This window comes from Sorex fumeus, unplaced genomic scaffold (assembly GCF_029834395.1).
Source record: "Sorex fumeus unplaced genomic scaffold, SorFum_2.1 ptg000008l, whole genome shotgun sequence".
In the NCBI taxonomy this organism is placed as follows: Eukaryota; Metazoa; Chordata; class Mammalia; order Eulipotyphla; family Soricidae; genus Sorex; species Sorex fumeus.
The window spans coordinates 6247305-6266440 of record NW_026606065.1 but is presented as its reverse complement, the minus strand read 5'-3'; the positions used below and the strand labels follow the sequence as shown (position 1 = coordinate 6266440).

The 19136-nt window shown below is 42.3% G+C and overlaps 1 protein-coding gene and 1 pseudogene across 3 annotated transcripts in view; one reads left to right on the top strand and one right to left on the bottom strand.

Moving 5' to 3' along the window:
- Positions 1-17793, bottom strand: part of PHIP (pleckstrin homology domain interacting protein) — a 138221-nt gene extending 120428 nt beyond the window's left edge. For all 3 annotated transcript variants that reach the window (XM_056108720.1, XM_056108729.1, XM_056108733.1), the window contains exons 1-4: positions 17739-17793; positions 17538-17596; positions 17385-17414; positions 17137-17196 (exon numbers count right to left, since the gene is read on the bottom strand). In XM_056108720.1, the coding sequence (XP_055964695.1) occupies positions 17137-17196; positions 17385-17414; positions 17538-17596; positions 17739-17778 (189 nt within the window). In that variant the 5' untranslated portion in view covers positions 17779-17793. The remainder of the gene's footprint in view (positions 1-17136; positions 17197-17384; positions 17415-17537; positions 17597-17738) is intronic.
- Positions 493-1190, top strand: LOC130019297 (glyceraldehyde-3-phosphate dehydrogenase-like; annotated as a pseudogene).
- Positions 17794-19136: the final 1343 nt, after the last annotated feature.

The following is a 19136-nucleotide window of genomic DNA, read 5'->3' as shown; positions in this document are numbered from 1 at the left end:
GGGAGGGTGTTTGCCCTGCATGCAGTCGACCCAGATTCGATTCTTCCGTCCCTCTCAGAGAGCCTGGCAAGCTACCAAGAGTATCTCGCCTACACGGCAGAGCCTGGCAAGCTACCTGTGATGTATTCGATATGCCAAACACAGGAACAGGTCTCACAATAGAGACGTTACTGGTGCCTGCTTGGGCATATCGATGAACAACAGGACAGTGCTACAGTGCATACACAGCACCAACCATATCCCTGAGACACAAAAATAAAGGTCAGAGTGAAGGGATTTTCCTATATTGGGCTCCTGGTACCAGAAACACCATCAACTGGCAAAATGGTAACTGTGGCCATCAACTTCCCTTCTCTTGACTTCAACAACACAGTCTACATGTTCCAGTACAAGTTCATCCAAACCAAGCTCATTCAGTCAAAGTCAAGAACAAAAAGTCTGTCTACAAGGAACAAGATTCTGCCAAAAGCTAAGGGATGACACTGGTGATAAATGACAGAGTCCACTGATGTCCTCACTACAATGGAGAAAGCTGGGGCTCACTTGAAGGGTGGGGCCAAAAGGATCGTTAGTTAGCTCTGTCCCTTCTGCCAACACCCCCATGTTTGTGGTAGGCATGAACGAGGAGAAGTACAACTCCCTCAAAATTGTCAACGACAACTTATGTACCAACTGCTCAACCTCCATAGCCAAAGTCATCTGCAACTCTGACATCATGGATAGGATCATGACCAGAGTCCACATCATCACTGTTATCCAGAAGACCATGGAAACTGGCACGATGGCCAAGGGGTGATTCAGAACATCATCTCTTTGCCACTGGCACTGCCAAGGCTATCGGTAAGGTCATTCTGGAGGTGAACAGGAAGCTGGCAAGCATGGCCTTTCACATCCCCACACTCAATATGCCAGTCATGGATCTGACCTGCAGAATGGAAAAAGCTATCAAATATGTCATGAAGATGGTAAAACAGGCATCATACGTGTCCCTCAATGGTATCCTGGGCTACAATGAGCACCAGACTGTTTCCTGTAACGTTAACAGTAACACCCACTCCTCCACCTTCAATGCCAGGGCTAGCAAGACCACTATGTCAAGCAGTGAGTTTCCCTACAGCAAGAGGATCATGAGCCTGATGATCCACTTGTCTTCCAGGGTGTACATGCCCCCAGGACCACCAGCGCCATAAAAAATAAGGGTTTCGGGAACTGAGGAATCCTTCCCCAACTCTTTCAACATGCTGAAAATCTCATGACCCAGTAGTTTCCTTCCTAAAACCCCTGAAGGAGGCCTTACTTAGGAAGCCCTATCTTGTCATGTACCATCAATAAAGTATACTGCACCATCCCCCAAATAAAAATAAAAACTTCCCTAATCAAATATTTAACTCTGATGTAATTATATATCAGATGATATAAAGTTATATATCAAATATACATTTAAATGCTTCTAAAATTTTTAAGAATCAGAGCTTGGAGCTTGTATTATCATTACAGAATTTTAAAACATGTATATAACATCTATGCTGATTTTGCAATTTGCCAAAATCTTAAGAGAAAAGCTAAATTCCAACTGCTAATTCAAAGATTATTATGGGGAAGGGCTCAGGAGAGTCAGGCATTGAGGCCACACCAGCGGCTTTCAGGACTTACTCCTGGCTCTGTACTCAGAGAGGGAGATGAGGTGACAGGATGGGATGCTATATGCATGCAAGGGACTGAACCTGGGTCAGCTGTGTGTAAGGCAAATGTCCTATCTACTGTAACTATCTCTCTAACCCTAAAACAATTTTTGACTATATACAACACAAAATTTGAACACTTTGGGAATAATTTCAAAAATACTGCTTAATTATGCTGGACTCTAAAACCAAACTATGATGTGCTACTTTTTAAAAATCCATCCTGAAGTTGTTTAGTATATAATATCTAAACAGTATTCTGAAGAAAACGGGAGCAAATAAAACGTACTATTTTCATTCTCTTCCCTGACTATCGTTTTCCAGAAAAGACACGATACATGTCACAGAATGAATGCAGCAACAGACAGAATCTGTCATACTAAGTCAGAAATAAAAAGTCCCACCAAAAAAAATTTAATACCTATTTCCACAAAGAATATGAATTTATTTAGGTATGTTATGTTTCTGATTTAATTTTTAGAGCCAATTACGAAGATCAAAGTTCATATAAAGAAACTGCTATTTTTTTACCGACAGCAGCTTTACTTGTAAGATTAATTTGGGGGAAAGTAAGCAGTTTAATCACTTCATTCCATGTTGCAGTATCTGCTTCACTCTAATGACTCTAATGGCATAAGATCATCAGTGATTATTTCTTTAAGGTAACTTAACTAGGTTAATGAAGAATAACCATGTAGACAACTCAGATCATTGTGTCACATTTTGATATTTTAAAACAACAGAATCTGGCATTCAATAGATGGTCAGAAAATACAGGCAGAATTTAATATTTCACGGAAGAGTTTCTAACATACACATGCTACCACCATCAGTTTCAAGATTTACAAAACACACTGTTAAATATAAACAATCCTGAGATAATTCTATTAAATTCTGCTTAAGATACAACACCTTCCCCAAACTAATTTAACCATAGGCTGTTGTTCCCTAATAATTTCACCTACTTCACTCAAATGTAAAATGAAATTCTAAGTTCATCTCGAGTCAAAATAACCTTTTACTTATTTACTTAGTAAAAGGTTGGAGCAATAGCACAGCGGGCCTTGCACGCGGCCGACCCAGGTTCCTCGGTCCCTCTGAGAGCCCACCTCGTTTGATTCCTCCATCCCTCTCTGAGAGCCCAGCAAGCTAGGAGAGTATCCCGCCCACACTGCAGAGCCTGGGAAGCTCCCCATGGCGTATTTGATATGCCAAAAACAGTAACAAGTCTCACAATGGAGACATTATTGGTGCCTGCTCGAGCAAATCGATGAACAAGGGGAGGACAGTATTACAGTGCTACTTCACTCAAAACTTAACTTTTTAAAGGAAGAAAAAAAGGTAGAAAAAGGTTTGCAAAATATAAAAATTTTCTATTGCATTTTTTCTTTTTCTTTTTTTTTTTTTTGCTTTTTGGGTCACACCCGGCAATGCACAGGTGCTATTCCTGGCTCTGCACTCAGGAATTACTCCTGGCGGTGCTCAGGCCATATGGGATGCTGGGAATCGAACTCAGGTCAGCGCGTGCAAGGCAAATGCCCTACCCACTGTGCTATTGCTTCAGCCCCCTTCAATTGTATTTAAACTTTAATTTTTCCCAAAATAATTTACTTAAAATGAAACCAAGGAACACAGTCATAGCTCGGCAGTCAGTGACCCAGGTTAAAACCCTGGCACTACATATCATCTCCCAAACACTGCTGGGTGTAAGCCTCATGGCCTACAATACCACCCAACCAAGGAATTGAACCTCAGGCCTGCTTGGCCAGAGCACTTGGGAGGCCCTCGAAATATAAATAAAACTTTAAAAAAAAAAGGAGTAGCATATTTAGAGTCTCTTCCAGTTCTCAACTTGTATATAATTATTCTCATAATTTTGTTTAAATTGATCAAATTTTCTTTTGGAAATTTTACTTTAATAAAGCTCATTACTTATTAACTTAATTATGGTACTATTTTAAAGTTTCCTTGCAAAACACATTTAGGTACTGAACCTGGAAATCTTTATTAAAAATATCTGCACCTTTTAAGACAATATAGATCTACTTTATTGGACTTAATTATCTTTGATTTAGTCTATTTTCAAGCTTTCAAATTTAATTTCCATGTTACAGCTACAAAAAATTACTTTCTGTGGTTGCACTCCTCCTGCTTTGAGAATTTATAAAAGTGTATTCCTCTGAAATTTTTTATTTACCCACCTACCTCTCAAGTCTCAATCTAAGTTTCACTGCATGGTCGGTTATACCAACTCTGTCACTTTTTTATCGGATTTTGTTTCGAAAGCATATAATACTCCTTCAGTATGTCCCTTTACCTTAAACCACCCTCCCTCCAGGTCCCTATGGTACTTACATCCATCTGACTTACTATCTTTTGATTACTTAGACTAAGAAAGATTCCTCTTCTGCCCTAAAACCCTAGTACAATCTTGCCCTGCCCAAGGCGTTCATAAGCCCCTACCCTATATGAAATTACTGATTTACTTGCCTATATCTTACATAAGATGATAGGAGAGTAAATATCCTTTATCTGTAAAATTAACAGCCCATGTGATAATTAAGATTTAAGTGTTTAAGTCATTAGTTTAATATATAAAAATATGCAGAAAATTCTAAACTTTCCTTTTCTTGCCATTAAATGGTGAAATTATATGAGCTTTAGGAACCCAGTTCCAGACCTTATGCCCATACTCTAATTACTCTGGACAACTCCCTTGTCAATGATACTCAAGTTATGTTCACAGCTTAGTCTTAAGTCCCAACGCCTCAACTCAATACGAAACTGAACTCATGATCCTCACAGCTAACAAAATGCCCCACACCTTGGTTACTGCCAGCACCATCCATAAGCCAGTCAAAGTCACATACTTTCACTATGTCCTTTCCTCCTTCTTACCTCATTCCCAGAGGCCCAGAACTCACCAGAGATTCTTCTTTCTACCCTCACATCCATTTACCTCTAATTTCAAATTATCTTTGCAATAAACAGCAACCATCCCACATTCACTTGTATCTTCTACACATTCAAAGCTATTTTCTAAATTAAATATGCATTTCGAAACATCTGATCAAGTTAGCCCTACTAATTAACATTCAGAGGCTCACCTCACTTTTCCTATTTTTTTCTACATGCTTAACCTAATCTATGAGTCTTCTAATGTATGTATGTTCATTCACGGTTCATTCCTATTTCATCTGGCATATTCCTAGTGCTAGACCCTCCAGCATCCAAAACTCAGCTATGGAAGTTTTTATAAAAGTTCTATAAAAGCTCTCTGCCCTGGGCTCTCTCCTATCAGGCCTTTTCCCATGTGGTACACATGCTACCTATGCGGTATACATACTATACACATTTTCTCTTATCCTTTTTACCCAGGCTATTCTTTGTACTTAGATCTTCCCTGCAACAAAGCTTCTTTAGTTTTCTTTTATCCTATTTAGTCCATTATCTTGGATACACAATTTCAGAATTTCTCTTACTCAAGATCACACATTTGAAAGTATATCAGCAGTTTCATGCTTTTCTTCACTATTCTGTCATCTCTTTTTACTTCCAACACTCTGTTCTTACACACACCACTTATTTTTTTAAAAAATGATTTTTCCCTGGTATTCTTCATGACTATTAATCCATGTCATACATTGGTCGTTTTTTTTTTTAATGAAATATGAAGAACACTTTCAATGATACTTGGAAGTGGTTAAGGCTTGAGGGTTCAGTGCCCTACCTGAGCACTGAGCACTCAGAGCTGGGGTGCTAACACACTAGAGTCTGCCCAGCAGTACTGGACTGAAAGATACATGTGGTGCCAGTCCCTATGGCCAATACTTTAAACATGAAATAATTTTAAATTAAAAATCAAAAGAATAGTTCATGGGGGTCGGAGCAGTTACACAGCAGGGAGGCATTTGCCTTGCACATGGCCAGGGTTCAGTCCCCGGCACCCTACAGGGTCCCTCAAGCCCACCAGGAGTGAGCTCTGACCACAGAGCCAGAAGTGAATCTCGAGCATCACTCAGTGTGCCCCAAAAGCAAAAACAAGAGTACCTCACGACTGTACATATTTTCATATTAGTAAGACCTTCAGTGCCTTTAATAAAATGCAGCTTTTTCATCTGAATTCACTTTATTGACCAGGAATTAAAAGGAACGGCTGAAACTATATCATAAAATTCATGATCCAAAATGTTTGTATTTGGATTCTGAGTGACTGCCTGTATACTATTATCTGGGGGGGAAAAGACAAAACCTGACATCCTCAATCCTAATATCCTTATTACTTTCCTTGACCAGAAAGAGCTACTTTCAAGCTCTTCAGGTACTTAACACATTTTTTAAAATGGGTTCTGAAGTACTTGGAACTCTAACAAAACAAATACATGTATTAGCTAGACCTTAAGATAAATGTGGCAAATTTTACATGTAAAATCTTGAGTCACTGTCCCTGTTTTGGTTTGAAGGCAACACCCAACAGTGCTCAGAGCGCAGAGCTTTGCGAGCACTAGCTGTGCGCAGCACTCACTTCTGGTGTGGTTCAGAGGACCTCACAGGCAGCCAGAAATTTAACCCAGGTTGGCTGAATATAAGGCAAATGTCCTACCCCCTGTACTACGACTTGGCCCCTAAAGACTTTACGTGTAACATTATTATTCCCATAAGGAATTGCGGCTAGGGCGGCTAGGGAGGCGATGGCCAGATGGCTCAAAGGCTTAAAGCAGTTGCCTGAGAAGCGCAGGGTCAGGAGTTCAAACTCGAGTGCCACTGCATATGCTGGGTTCATCAGGACAACTCTGCTGCTAGTGCTCCCCGGGATAAGAGAGCATGGAAGGTGGCTGAGTGGCTTGAAGTGGGTGACAAATGCAAGTTCAAGTTCAAATCCCAGTTAAGGCAATCCTCTCAGCTCTGCTAATGAGGATTCCCACCAAGAAAGGGTCCCAAGTGCCTGAGCACGGATGTTACTTTGGTATGGCTCAGTGCCATAGACAGACAGAGGCAATCCTGACTGCCCTAATTCTGGGTATCCAACAGGGAAAGAAAAAAAACATTACGGCTCAAAGAGATAAAACAAACTTTCCAAAAGCACACGCTTCTAGAAGATGGAAGAGAGGAGTGCTAAACCAATACAGGCTAACTCCAAAGCACTCGATCATATTGCTCTGCAAATTACCAATGGTCTCAAATGTTTATCAATGGATAAGTAAACTATTAAACTAAGTATTTCGAACAATTTTCTACACAAGCATTAAACAGACTCCAAGAGAAAAGCTCTAACCTTCACTTTCACAATTAAACAGTCTAGCACAAAGCGAAATTCGTGCTGGTATAGGAAGAACAACAATCTCAGGACAGAAGAGCAAAAAAAGATACATAAAATTACAATACAGTGAGGACCCTTCAATACTCTCTCCCAAATTGGTGAAAGAAATCCACTGCAATCTACCCTACTCTTCTCAATATCAGTAAGGTCAACATTTTAAAAGCTTCAAAATTAGAAGCAAAGTATCAACATAAAACTAAAAAGCTAATACTTTATAAGTGAAAATTAAGAATTTAAAAATGCACATTTGGACTTGAAATGTAGCTCACAGCAGAGCACATGCTTTCCTTGTATGAGGGACAGGGTTTGATCTCAATAGCACATAAAAGGGAAAAATGCAAGTATATCAGCGGTATTCAACTTTTTAAAATCCACAGCCTTTTGGATGAAGAGCTAATTTCCTCTCCTACCAGTATGAATATTCAGACATATTCAAGCGTATACATGAATACACTTTATGGATGCAGTACTGATACTGTCCAAATTGTGATTCACTCAATCCCTGATCAGTTGGTTATTCAGAGATTTCTCAATCTTTTCATATCCCCATTTCTTCAAACCCAACTGAGAAACATTTGGTATGGTAACAGTAATTGGTAACAACTGGTAAAATATGGTAACAGTAATTTGGTTAACTGTAATTAATGGTTAGAATCTCAACTCAACAAAGCTATATTTCTTGTAAATAACATATTAACAAAGATCAGCAAACATTTTCTGTATGGTTCAACAAATATTTTAGACTTTGGCGGAGGCACCGTATTTTATAGACATGCATTTTATATACACGTGTTTTCAAATTACTCTTTAAAAACATAGTTTTAGGTTTGAGGACACCATAAAAATAGGTTTCCTGCACAATTTAACAGCAGCATCAGTTTACCCTCCCAATCTAAGTAACAATCCTTAGTTCTCACTACTTGTCAGAAGCAGAAACAACATAATCATGTGAAACAGGGAATTCTGATCCTTTGTCCATTCTGAGCCAAACCATAAACCTTCATCATTCCTTTCTCAGACTGCACATATAATTTTAGAATCATCAATTGTGATTTCAACAGCAATATCATCTGAGAAAGTGAACTGCAGCAAGGAAAGAATAAAGAGTCGAGCACTTTGTTTTTCTGCGACTTTTGTATTTGCTTGGTTGCTACTTCAGTATAGACCAGTACTTGCCAGTCAAGAAAAAAATTGCCATTATTGGGACTGGAGCAATAGCAGAGCAGGTAGGGTGTTTTCCTTGCACACAGCCGACCCAGGTTTGATTCCCAGCATCCCATATGGTCTCCCAAGCACCGCCAGGAGTAATTCCTGAGTGCACGAACCAGGAGTAACTCCTGTGCATCGCCAGTCATGACCCAAAAAGCAAAATAAAAAAAAAAAATTGCCATTATGACTGGAAGGTATTGTTATAAAGTGTTATCAGTGTAACTATAAACAGGAAGTCACTATTCCAATACACACAATTATTAAATTTTCAACTTTAAAAATAATTTTATTTTTATCATTGTTGAGGCAAAATGGATTGCAACAATGTTCATAATGAATTTAAAGTATCTAAAGGCAAAAAAATAAAAATAAATAAAAAATAAAGGCAACTAGTCTAGGTTTAAGCTTGCTGAGGTTAGGATAGAAATTTACTCATCTCCATGTCCTCATGCAAAGACTGGACTACAATCAATAATCATGACCTTGGATGATAGTGACAGTATTTGACATAAGAGCTTGCAGTTATTTTTACTCCACGTTACATATCACCTGTTGACTTTTAATACTGAAAAAACTTTTCTAGATCTAAATATATATATATATATCTCTTTTTAAAATAATCTTTTCAAAGCAATGCAAGATCAATATAGTCATTCTGATTTATCAGTAGCACTGTAGCACTGTCCTCTCGTTGTTCATCGATTTGCTCAAGCAGGCACCAGTAAGGTCTCCATTGTGAGACTTGTTACTGTTTTTGGCATATCGAATACACCACAGGGAGCTTGCCAGGCTCTGCCCTGTGGGTGGGATACTATCCGTAGCTTGCCAGGCTCTCGGAGAGGGACAGAGGAATCGAACTCTACCAGCTGTGCTATAGCTCCAGCAGATTTATCTGTAAAGATCTAAAAAGAATTGCCCTTCTAAACAAATATTAAATACCAATGAAAGTAAAAGCCACCTAATTTCTGGAATAAGAATGATCCAATTTGACTACTTCATACCTCTAACTTGTATACAATTGGTTTTAAAATGTCAATTTTGGGGGGACCAGAGCAATACTACAGCAGGGAGAGCATTTTGCCTTGCAAGGAGTTCACCCGGATTCAATCCCCACTATCCCATATGGTTCCTTAAGCATTACAAGGAGTGATCCCTTGAGTGCAGAGCCTCACTGGGAGTGGCCCGAAAACAAAAATTAAAAACTTAAATGTCACCTTTTTTCATATCTGTTTTCAGTTATATCTAAATCAGTTACTCTACTTCTCGAGTTCCCTACTTTTGCATCCAAAAGTTGAGTTTAATGAAATAAAGGTTCTACTTTTATTATTTTAACATAAACAAAATAATCAACTTAAAAAAAATCACCAAGTTAGAGCCTAGAGTTAGGGCACAGTGAGCAGGACACTTGCCTTGCATGAGTCCAACCTGGGCGAGATCCAAAGCATTTCATACAGTTCCCCACTTGCCACCGGGAGTGAACCCTGAATACAGAGCCAGGAATAAGCCCATGTGGGTGCCACCCCCACCAATATAAAGAAATAACCCAATTAAAATAATTGTTCACTATTTAACCACTTAATAATTCCTATTATTAAAGCTATGTTCCTAAAATTCTTACAACTGACAAACGTCTGTAACTGTTATCATTAAATTATGTCTTTAATCTTTGAAGTTTATATTTTCTGTACCTTTCTTAATCTAAATAACTTCTCTACATAAGAAAATACAAAGTGCTTTCTTTGCCAAGTGTTCTCAATATTTTTAACTTTCACAAGAAAGTTAAGTTTCCCCCCTTTTTGCAGGTAAAGAAAACTGAGCTTCAAGCTTATTGTCCAAAGCTATATACATTTAGAAAGTAGAAGAGATTACTTTCTAAACGCAAAGCCAAATATTTAAAGTTTAATACTTGGAATCTTCTGATTCAAAGTTTATTGTTACCTTTTTTTTTTCTTTTTAAAAAACTGTCACTATGGTACTGGGAATCAAACCCAGGCCTCCAGCATAGAAGGAAAATGCACAAGTCCTCTGAACTATCTCTACATCCCTTCTATTTTAAAATATTTCGTTATATTAGTTTTCCTATAAAATTTTAAGCTCCCTTACCATTGCCATACCTGCTTTATGATTTTAACTTAACAGAATCCATGATTGTTTTTCAAGTCACATGCATAAAAGTTTGTATAAACTCACAGATATAGAAAAAATTATATGTACTATAGAAATTAAATTGAGCTTGTGTTTCATTAAAAAAATAAAATGAAGGAGCAGTCTGAAGGAAAAAGGGGTGCTTAAGAGATAGCTTGGTACACTGATAGCAGGACAATGACACTGGTGGTACGTATGAACTTAAAATAGTGTATGCCTGAAATACTGTTATTAACAGTACTATAAGGCACAATGCTGAAATAAAAGTTGAAAAAATAATTGTATAAACTATGATCAAAAGAGTACATGCTTATCCTTTTCTTTGTAATTAGCGATGTAATAAAATGAACAGTCTACTAAACAATGAATTAACCTAGATTCACTTTTTGCTCTTAAATGTAAATAAATTCGCCCAATCGTTTTATATTTACAATTTAGTCAACCATACCAGAATTTAGGTCAACCGAGTATTACCAATACAATTATTCATACAATTTTTTTGTAATACCACTTTTATTTTTTTATTATTATTATTTTGCTTTTGGGGTCACACCCAGCAATGCTCAGGGGACCACATGGGATGCTGGGAATCGAACCCGGGTCAGCCGCTTGCGAGGCAAACGCTCTACCTGCTGTGCTATCACTCCAGCCCCATTATAATACCACTTTTAAACTTCATTCTTCACAATCTGAATATATTCTTCTAGGAAAATACTATCCAGAATTAAGGTCTCTATAAACTACAAAGGGGGCTCTATAAAAAAACTGCAACAAAATGGAAAGCTTAACTTTTAAAAACTACAAATTTTGAAGTTTTATTTAAATTAATTCACATTTGCTAAACTAATTTTAGGTAATAAGGAACATTTTAAATACAAGGTAGTAAGGTAAGAGTTTGGAACTCAAATGTAGGGGCCAGAGCAATAGTACAAGGGGTAGGGCATTTGTCTTGATGCCCAAGTTCAATCACTGGCATCCCATGTGGTCCTCATGCCCACCAGGAGTGATCCCTGAGAGGCACAGCGCCAGGAATAAGTCCTGAGCAAAGGCAGGTAGGGCCCAAAAATCCAAAAGTAAACAGAATTCAAATGTAGAACAGGGAGCCTGGTTCAAGTGGAACAACATATGCCCTACAACTAAAAAAGAAAAGATATTTAAAATTCAATCTGTGATAGTTCAAAAGTTCTTATCTATTAACTTAGAGATGGAAAATTCTTGAATAATTTAAGAATTAAACAATTATACTAACAATCTAGTCACCCTACTCAAATTTCATAAAGAAAAAAAAATAGAACTTTGCTCAAATACTTATATGTTCAAATATTACATATATCCCAAATGCACTTACGTTTCAGAGTAATTAATTTTTCACCAATACAACCCACAATATAAACTTTATTTAAAATTAAATTAACTTTAACCTCAATATGTATTATTCACCTTTCAGGTGCCTAGCTATTTCTAGATAGAAATACAAAAGAAATTTAAATATTCTTTAAAGATTGCCTTTTCCCCTAGTACTAATTTTAATGTTTGACTTCCCTGAAGCCACTAAGAAGTACATTAAAATAGGAAGTAATTCTAAATGGATATGCTTAGTACTACCAACAAAAGTCACTTAGCTTAGTACTAAGCATTTGTCCAGATTTCTGAAAGAACTGACACTAAGAAACTAATCTGTTTGCCATTGCTTGTCAAGAATAATCTGTGCAGAATACAATTTTATTTACCGAACTCCTATTGTGATGTGTCAGACGACCACAAAATTTAGAAAAAGAAAGAACAGCTGCAGTGGCTTAAAAATTTTCTAAGCAAAAGATAGAAGAACTGTGGCCTACCTCACAAAAAAATTCTGAAAATGATCAAAAAGTTGACATACATTTGGCCTAAAGTTCATCTAAGGACTAATTTTTCCAAATCACTAGTAAATTCTGCTTAAAACCTATCTTTCGGGAGCAGGGTGTGTGTGGGGGGGCCACACCCTACGGTGCCCAGGAACTAAGCCTGGCTCAGGGGGCGTTTCCTGCCATTCTTAGGGGTCCCATAAAGTGCCAGAGATCTTACCCAGGTCTCCCACATGCATAGCATCTGCACCAGCCACCTGAGCCACCTTCCTGGTCCAGACTGACAGAATCTAGAAACTGTACCAACTCCCCAAAATAACACAACTCATGTATGGACTTTTTTTTTGTTTTTTAAATCACAACTCCTGGTGCAAAAGCCAGATATCTAAGCTCTCGTTAGATATTCCTAAGTGTCACCTGAACACCAGAGATTTCATTCTTTATATTTTAACCACTCAAACATTTCTAAATGTTAACTGCTACACAACCTCTCTTAATCACTATACAGTTTGACAAAACTTGTCTAGCACTCTCCCCTCAACGCTTAGAACCTGATATTCATTATGCTTTCTCTTGAGCTTATTTATCTCATCCTGAACATACAAAGCAATTAATAAGGATGATATCTCCTGAAGTTTTAAAGTGACTTTTTAATACTGTGGCTGCCTATGTTCAGAAAAGTACTGATACTTATTTTTGGAATAAAACTGCCTTTCTTAACTTTAATACACTACAAGAATATAAACTTTTACTATGATTCCTAAAGTCCCAACAGCAAACAAAACCCTTTCTATAAAACTTGAGTGTACCTTTCAATCACAGAATCTTACCAAGTAGGAGCCATATTAGCCCATGTTATAGTCTGAGAAACAGATTCTTGTTCTCTTGGCATTATTCTGAACAGTTCTTAAATACGGTTCTCCCTAGGTGTTTAAGACATTTTACAATTATGCAAAATTATGTCTTTTATTTTAAAAGTTTGGGAATACCTCAAATTTTGTAAAGAATGGAGTTTTGCCCATTTCAGGCCTTCAACAAGTATTATCCCCTTCTCATCTAACATTTTACTATGAATTATAAAAATTACGAAGTAGTAAAATCCTGGCTTTAGAGACTACCAAGAAAACCTTTGTTTTTCACTGTTGCTCCATGAGAAAAAGACAGTAGTAAACTGCCACACATATATTTCATTATGTGCCACTGCGCTAATCAAAATTATACGGGGTAAGTTTTGAAAACATATCTTTAGGATGGGACTCTCTGCTTCAAAAACATGTTTCACTTTTTCTTAAAACTTCTCTCCTACACTTGATACCTTCTCACTCACTTAGAATGGGAATCTCTATTTCAAAAACATGTTTCATCTTTTTCTTAAAACTTCTCTCTTCCACTTGATACCTAACATTAGTCACCATACTCTAAATTAAACACATAAAGATATAAACCTTAAAGTAAATCCTTTCAATGGTTCCTAATCATCTCAGATTTTATTGATGAAAACTGTTAACAGTGAATCAATCACATGCTAATTAGAATAAAGGCACAGTCTGTGATGTAGCTTCTCAAAAAACCTTTTATCTTCACATAAAAAAATTACACTATAAGAATAGCATTAAGGAAAATCTATGCAAATTTTCTAATATTCATGATTTCTTTAAATCTACTTTTTTTTATATCAAACTCCAAGATTAGAGCAGTTGAGTTCTTAGAACAGTGCACTGATATTTCTAATTTAAAGTGAGATTCTCATGTTAGAAAATTTTTCATTCATTTCTTTTACAAATGAGGCAACAGAAGCCAGAGAAATTCCAAGACTTGTCCAGGGTAACCTACAGGTTAAGATATATTAAGACCACAATCCACATCTTCTGATTCCCAATCATTTTACCCGGATAAAAAGACTTCTAGTAAAGTAGCATCATTTCAGGAACACTTAACACTGGTTCTCTCAGAAGGATGGCGCATACTGAACAAGGTTCGAGGTTGGATCCCCAGCATCCGACCACCTGTTTGGCACCACCTGGATGGCCCCGAGCAACAGGACACTGCCTCTCTGAGCACTAAATTGACAGTCCATACCACTAGGTCCAGTACCAAGACAAGTGACCCCAACTCTAAGCACTGCTAGGGGAGTTTCCCCGACCCCAACATCAAAGTATATGTGTATATGACTGAACTACACTGGAGCCTCCTGCCTGCCCTCCACTCCTCCCCAGCAAAAAGAACAGTGCCCTTCACTTCTTGCAAATTCCGTTTCATATACCACTCACTGTTTAAAATGTTTTAAATCCGAAGGTAGACTGGTAATATTCACAATCATGTTGCACAGTGTTAACCATGCATCTGAAAATGAAGGAATCTCTTTGAATAATATTTTAACCTATGAACTTTTTAATCTTATCTTAAAATCCCATTTTCCTCTTGGTCAAAACTCAGGCTCTTTAAGCTCACTGAAAACGTTGACCTAGGCCTATTTTGCAGCACACAAGCAAAAACATCTCCCATCCAGAATAGTTGCGATTTGAGGTTTTGGGGAGAGTTCAATCTAACTTACTAATAAAAATCCACTTATATTACTCAATCCTTTCCGTTAACATAGCCACAAATTTCCACACAGAGGTAGACAATACTGAAATCACAAACATTTAATACTTTGGCTTCTCGACAACAATATTCTATTTGATAGGCAGGCAGCGAGGCAAAACTTTTAAAACTCACCGTTTTAAAGTCCTAAGAGTACACTAGCCAAATAAAGAACACAAGGGATCTTCACATATGCTCACCTAGATATAAAATTCCAAGATGTTAATACTAAAAAAGAATGTGCTAGATATTTGGTGTTCCAAAATGATTTCTACAGCTAACTTAAAAAGGAAAAAAATATTCCTAGGAAAACAATACCTGTGTAAAATCGGTGGATTTTCAAATGTCATAAAGATTATCCACAATGTAGTATGAGAAACCCCCTCTCAAAAATTAAAAATCAACATTGTCTGCTGTTAGTAGAAAAAATAAACTGTATTTCCCTAACTTGACAAGAAGGCATTAGCTGCTTCACTTGAAAATGTCTTACCAATAGCCTGAAAGTTAAGAAAACACAGCAATTCAGACTTGAGGTTCAGATTTGCACAAGATGCAAGAGCAAGTTTTGTTAAATCTGCCTAATTTTAAAAACAGAACTCTTATTTATGTTTTGCAAAGAACACACGCAAATCCACAATGAAAATGCTTGAAGGTGCTGTCCAATATTTATGGAAGTAAACACACAATTCCGTTACTCTCTCTTGGAGTTTACTTCAAGCTCCACTCCCTGGTAAAACCAGCCGGAACAACTACTTGAACACTAACCAAGGGAGGAAAACCCAGTTTCAGTCTCCGTTTCATTCACTGGAACAAAGTACCCTCGCTTATTCAACAGCTGTGTGCGCTTTCCAGCCCCGACACTAAATCACGAGACTACATACAACGCTGATAATGTTGGCTGTTCTCTATCCCAGAAGACACGCAACTCTACGTGAACTCAAACTCCCTAACCGTTGCAGAAGCCATGGTGAAGTTAACGTTCACCAGTAGTCGACTCTGGAAAAAAAAAAACCATCAACTGCAAACGTGTCTCGGGAACCCGATGCACCGCGCAGCTTTCAAAGGCTTGATCCGCCCTGGGCGGGGGGGGGGGGGGGGGGGGGGGGGGGGGGGGGGTGGACTATTTTAGTGCCCAACACACACATCCCCAGGACCCATGTTCTTGCAGTGGGGATAAGAGACAGCTCCCAAAGCCAAGGTCCCTGACGTTTTCATGCACAGCCTGGGATGGGTCCACTTCACAGCAAGCCAACTTTTGAGAAACGAAACTCTCTGAAAAACTCCCACAAAATTCAGACACACGAAATCCTCCAAGTCACGGGACAAAAAAAAAAAAAAAAAGAAAAAGAAAAATGCATCTAGATCTAAAACTGGAGAACTTTACCGGACACTCCGTCCCAGGGCAGATACAGAGGCCAAGAAAACTGCAGTGACCTCCTCCTTCCTATACTACTTCAACAGGGGGAGACTGGCATCAATCAAAAAAAAAAATTTTTTTTTTTAAAAATAAGGACGTCACAAGCTCCTTTTGCACGTCTGCAAGCATGTCTGCTAAAAGCAAGACACAGGGCAGGTCAACTCCCATCAGATGCTTGCACCTCTCCAACAACAACAACAAAAATCCCACCGAGTTCGGAACGTCGAGGAAAATTAAAAAAAAAAAAAAAAAGAAGATCGGCTAAGAAAAAAAATCTCCATCTTCTCCCGCAAAGGGCCAGCAGCCTTCCCAGAGCCAGTCCGGGAAATGCTAATGCCCCTCGGAGCAGTGAGTCGCCCGCTATTGTGTGCAGCCAGAGAGCCGGCGGAGCCGAGCCGAGCCGAGCCGAGCCCAGCCAAGCCAGCGCCCGCCGCCGCGAGCCGGGAGCAGCAGCGAGCGCGCCCCCGTGTCCCCGCGCTGCCGCCTGGCGCGCGCGCCCGCGCCCGCGCCCGCTCCCGCTCCCGGGCCCGCGCCCGCACGCGGCCGCGCGCGCCGGCCCCTCCTCCTCGGGGCCTGAGCACTGCACAACACTCATGACGTATCTGTATTTCTCGCACACGAACCCAACCTCGCCGAGAAACCGGCGGCCGCCCCGGGGTGCCCGCCGCCCGGGCCACTGCCCCCTGCACCCCCTGCACGCCCCCACCCCGGAGCCCCCGCGCCCACCCTCCCCCCCCATCCACCCACCCACCCACCCAGCCTTTTGCCGCGATCATGCTCTAGGGCCAAGCTTTTTTTTTTTTTTTTGGTCTCTCAAAAAAAAAAAAAAATTGCGGGAAATTCAATTTTTATTCGACTCGGGTAGGGAAAGGGGAAAAAAAAAAAAAAAAAAGGAAAGAAAAGTTTCTTGGCTCGGCGGCGCGGGGCACAGCTCACCAGATTCTGGTAGGTCCGGGGGTGCTCCTTGCCCGTCCAGTCGGTGCGCCGGGGCAGCAGCTGCCGTGGAGGGGGAGCAAACGACACCCAGTGAAGTCGGGACCCCCCCCAAGCCCCGGGCCCGCCCGGCCGCCCCCGCCGGGCCCTCCCCCCCCCTTCCCCGGCCGCCGCGGCCCAGAAGCGCCCGCGCCGAGGCCGCACGCGCCCGCCCGCCCGTTCGCCGCCGCCGCCGCCGCCGCCGCCCTCACCTCCTTCTCGGCCACCTCGCGGATCAGCACCTGCAACAACAACAAAGCGGGCCGGGCTGAGCTCCGGGGCCGCCGCCGCCGCCGCCCTCCCCCCACGCCCGCCCGCCCGCCCGGCCGCCCGGCCGCGAGCGCCCGCGCGCCGCCGCCGCGTACCTGAGCCGCCTGCTGACACGGTCCATCCTCCAGAAAGCGGGCGATGAGGAAGTAGAGCTCTGCGCGGGAGAGAAGAAGGGGGGAAAAAAAGAGGAGAAGAGAGACACACAGAGAGAGAGGCTGAGCGGCCGGCCCGGGAGGTGCGTGGGGGGGGCGCGGGCGGGGGTCGGGCTCGCCGCCCCCCTCAGCCCCCCGACTTACCCGATCGCAGCTCCGAGAGGCCCTTCCTCTCGCAAGCCATGGCTCGGGGTCACTCGGGGGGCCGCTCGCTCGGCGGGGGGGACGCCCGCCAGCCCGCCCGAGGCCAGCGGGGGAAGGACCAGGCGGCGCCGCCGCCCGCCCGCCCGCCCGCTCGCCCGCTCGCCCGCCCGGGAGCTGTCACTGTGTGGCTGGCGAGCCGAGCCCGGGCTCCACCATTCAAGCCGCGGCGGCGGTGGCGGTGGAGGCGGAGGCGGAGGAAGAGGAGGAGGAGGAGGAGGTGGAGGAGGAGGAGGAGGAGGAGGAGGAGGAGGAAACAACAACTCTCAGGCCAGGCAGCCGCTACGGCGACGGCGACGGCTACGGCCGCCGCCGCCGCTACGGCCGCCGCCGCCTCCTCCGCCGCCTCTTCCGCCGCGGATCCCTCCGCCGCAGAAAGGAGTCCGTCCGGCCGCCGCCGCCTTCGCGGCCCCGGGCTCGGGCTCGGCTATACCCCCTGGCGCCGTGGCCCAGCCCGCGCGCTCCCGCCCGCCGGCGCCGGGAGGTGGAGAGGGGGAAAAAGAAGGAAGAAAAAAAAAATATTTAAAAAAAAAAAAGTGCCTGGAATCTCGCGCCTTTTCCTTCCGCAACCCGGGGCGGCCGGACTTTTCCAACCCCCACCCCCACCCCCCAAGCCCCTAAACCCAGCCGCGACCGCTCGGGCCCGCGGAGGCGCGACTTAGTTTATTGATTTGCAGCCGGAGAAGATGTCGGCGCGCGCGGTGGGTGCAGGCGCTTTCTCTGTGGAGGCCGCTCGGGGGAGGGAGGAGGGAGGAGGGACGAGGAGGAGGAGGAGGAGGAGGAGGGAGGGAGGGAGGGAGGGACGGAGGGGGCGGGGCCCGGCCCCGCGGAGGGATCTGACGCACACGGGGCCGCAGCACACAGGCTCTCGCGCTATTCAGGCGGCGCTGGCTGGGGCCGCGGTGCAAGTTAGTTTTCTTCGGTGTCGCAGGCATCGGAAACAAATGAAGCCAAAACTGCCCAGAGAGCGAGAGAGAGAGAGAGAGAGGAGGGAAATGCCTCCACGGCGGGTCTCACTCACTCACTCACTCACTCACTCTCAACGCGCGCGCGCACACACACACACAGACACATGCGCCGAGAACACTCTGCAAACTCGGCATCGCTCTGCCCCGGGCCCGAGTTGAATGAGCAGCGTGTTTGCTCCCGCTCGGTCTCGCTTTGCCATGTGCCTGCGTTGATCCTCTCCGGGCTGCTGCGGAGGGGCAGCGGGGCGAGTCTCTCTCCTGCAAGCCCGTGTGCCCGAGGGTCTGGGTGTGGGTCTGCTCGACCTAGCGCGGCGTGGATCGCGACCGAGAGGGAGGTCGGGGCGCCTTTTTTTTTTTTTTTTGTGAAGCCCTT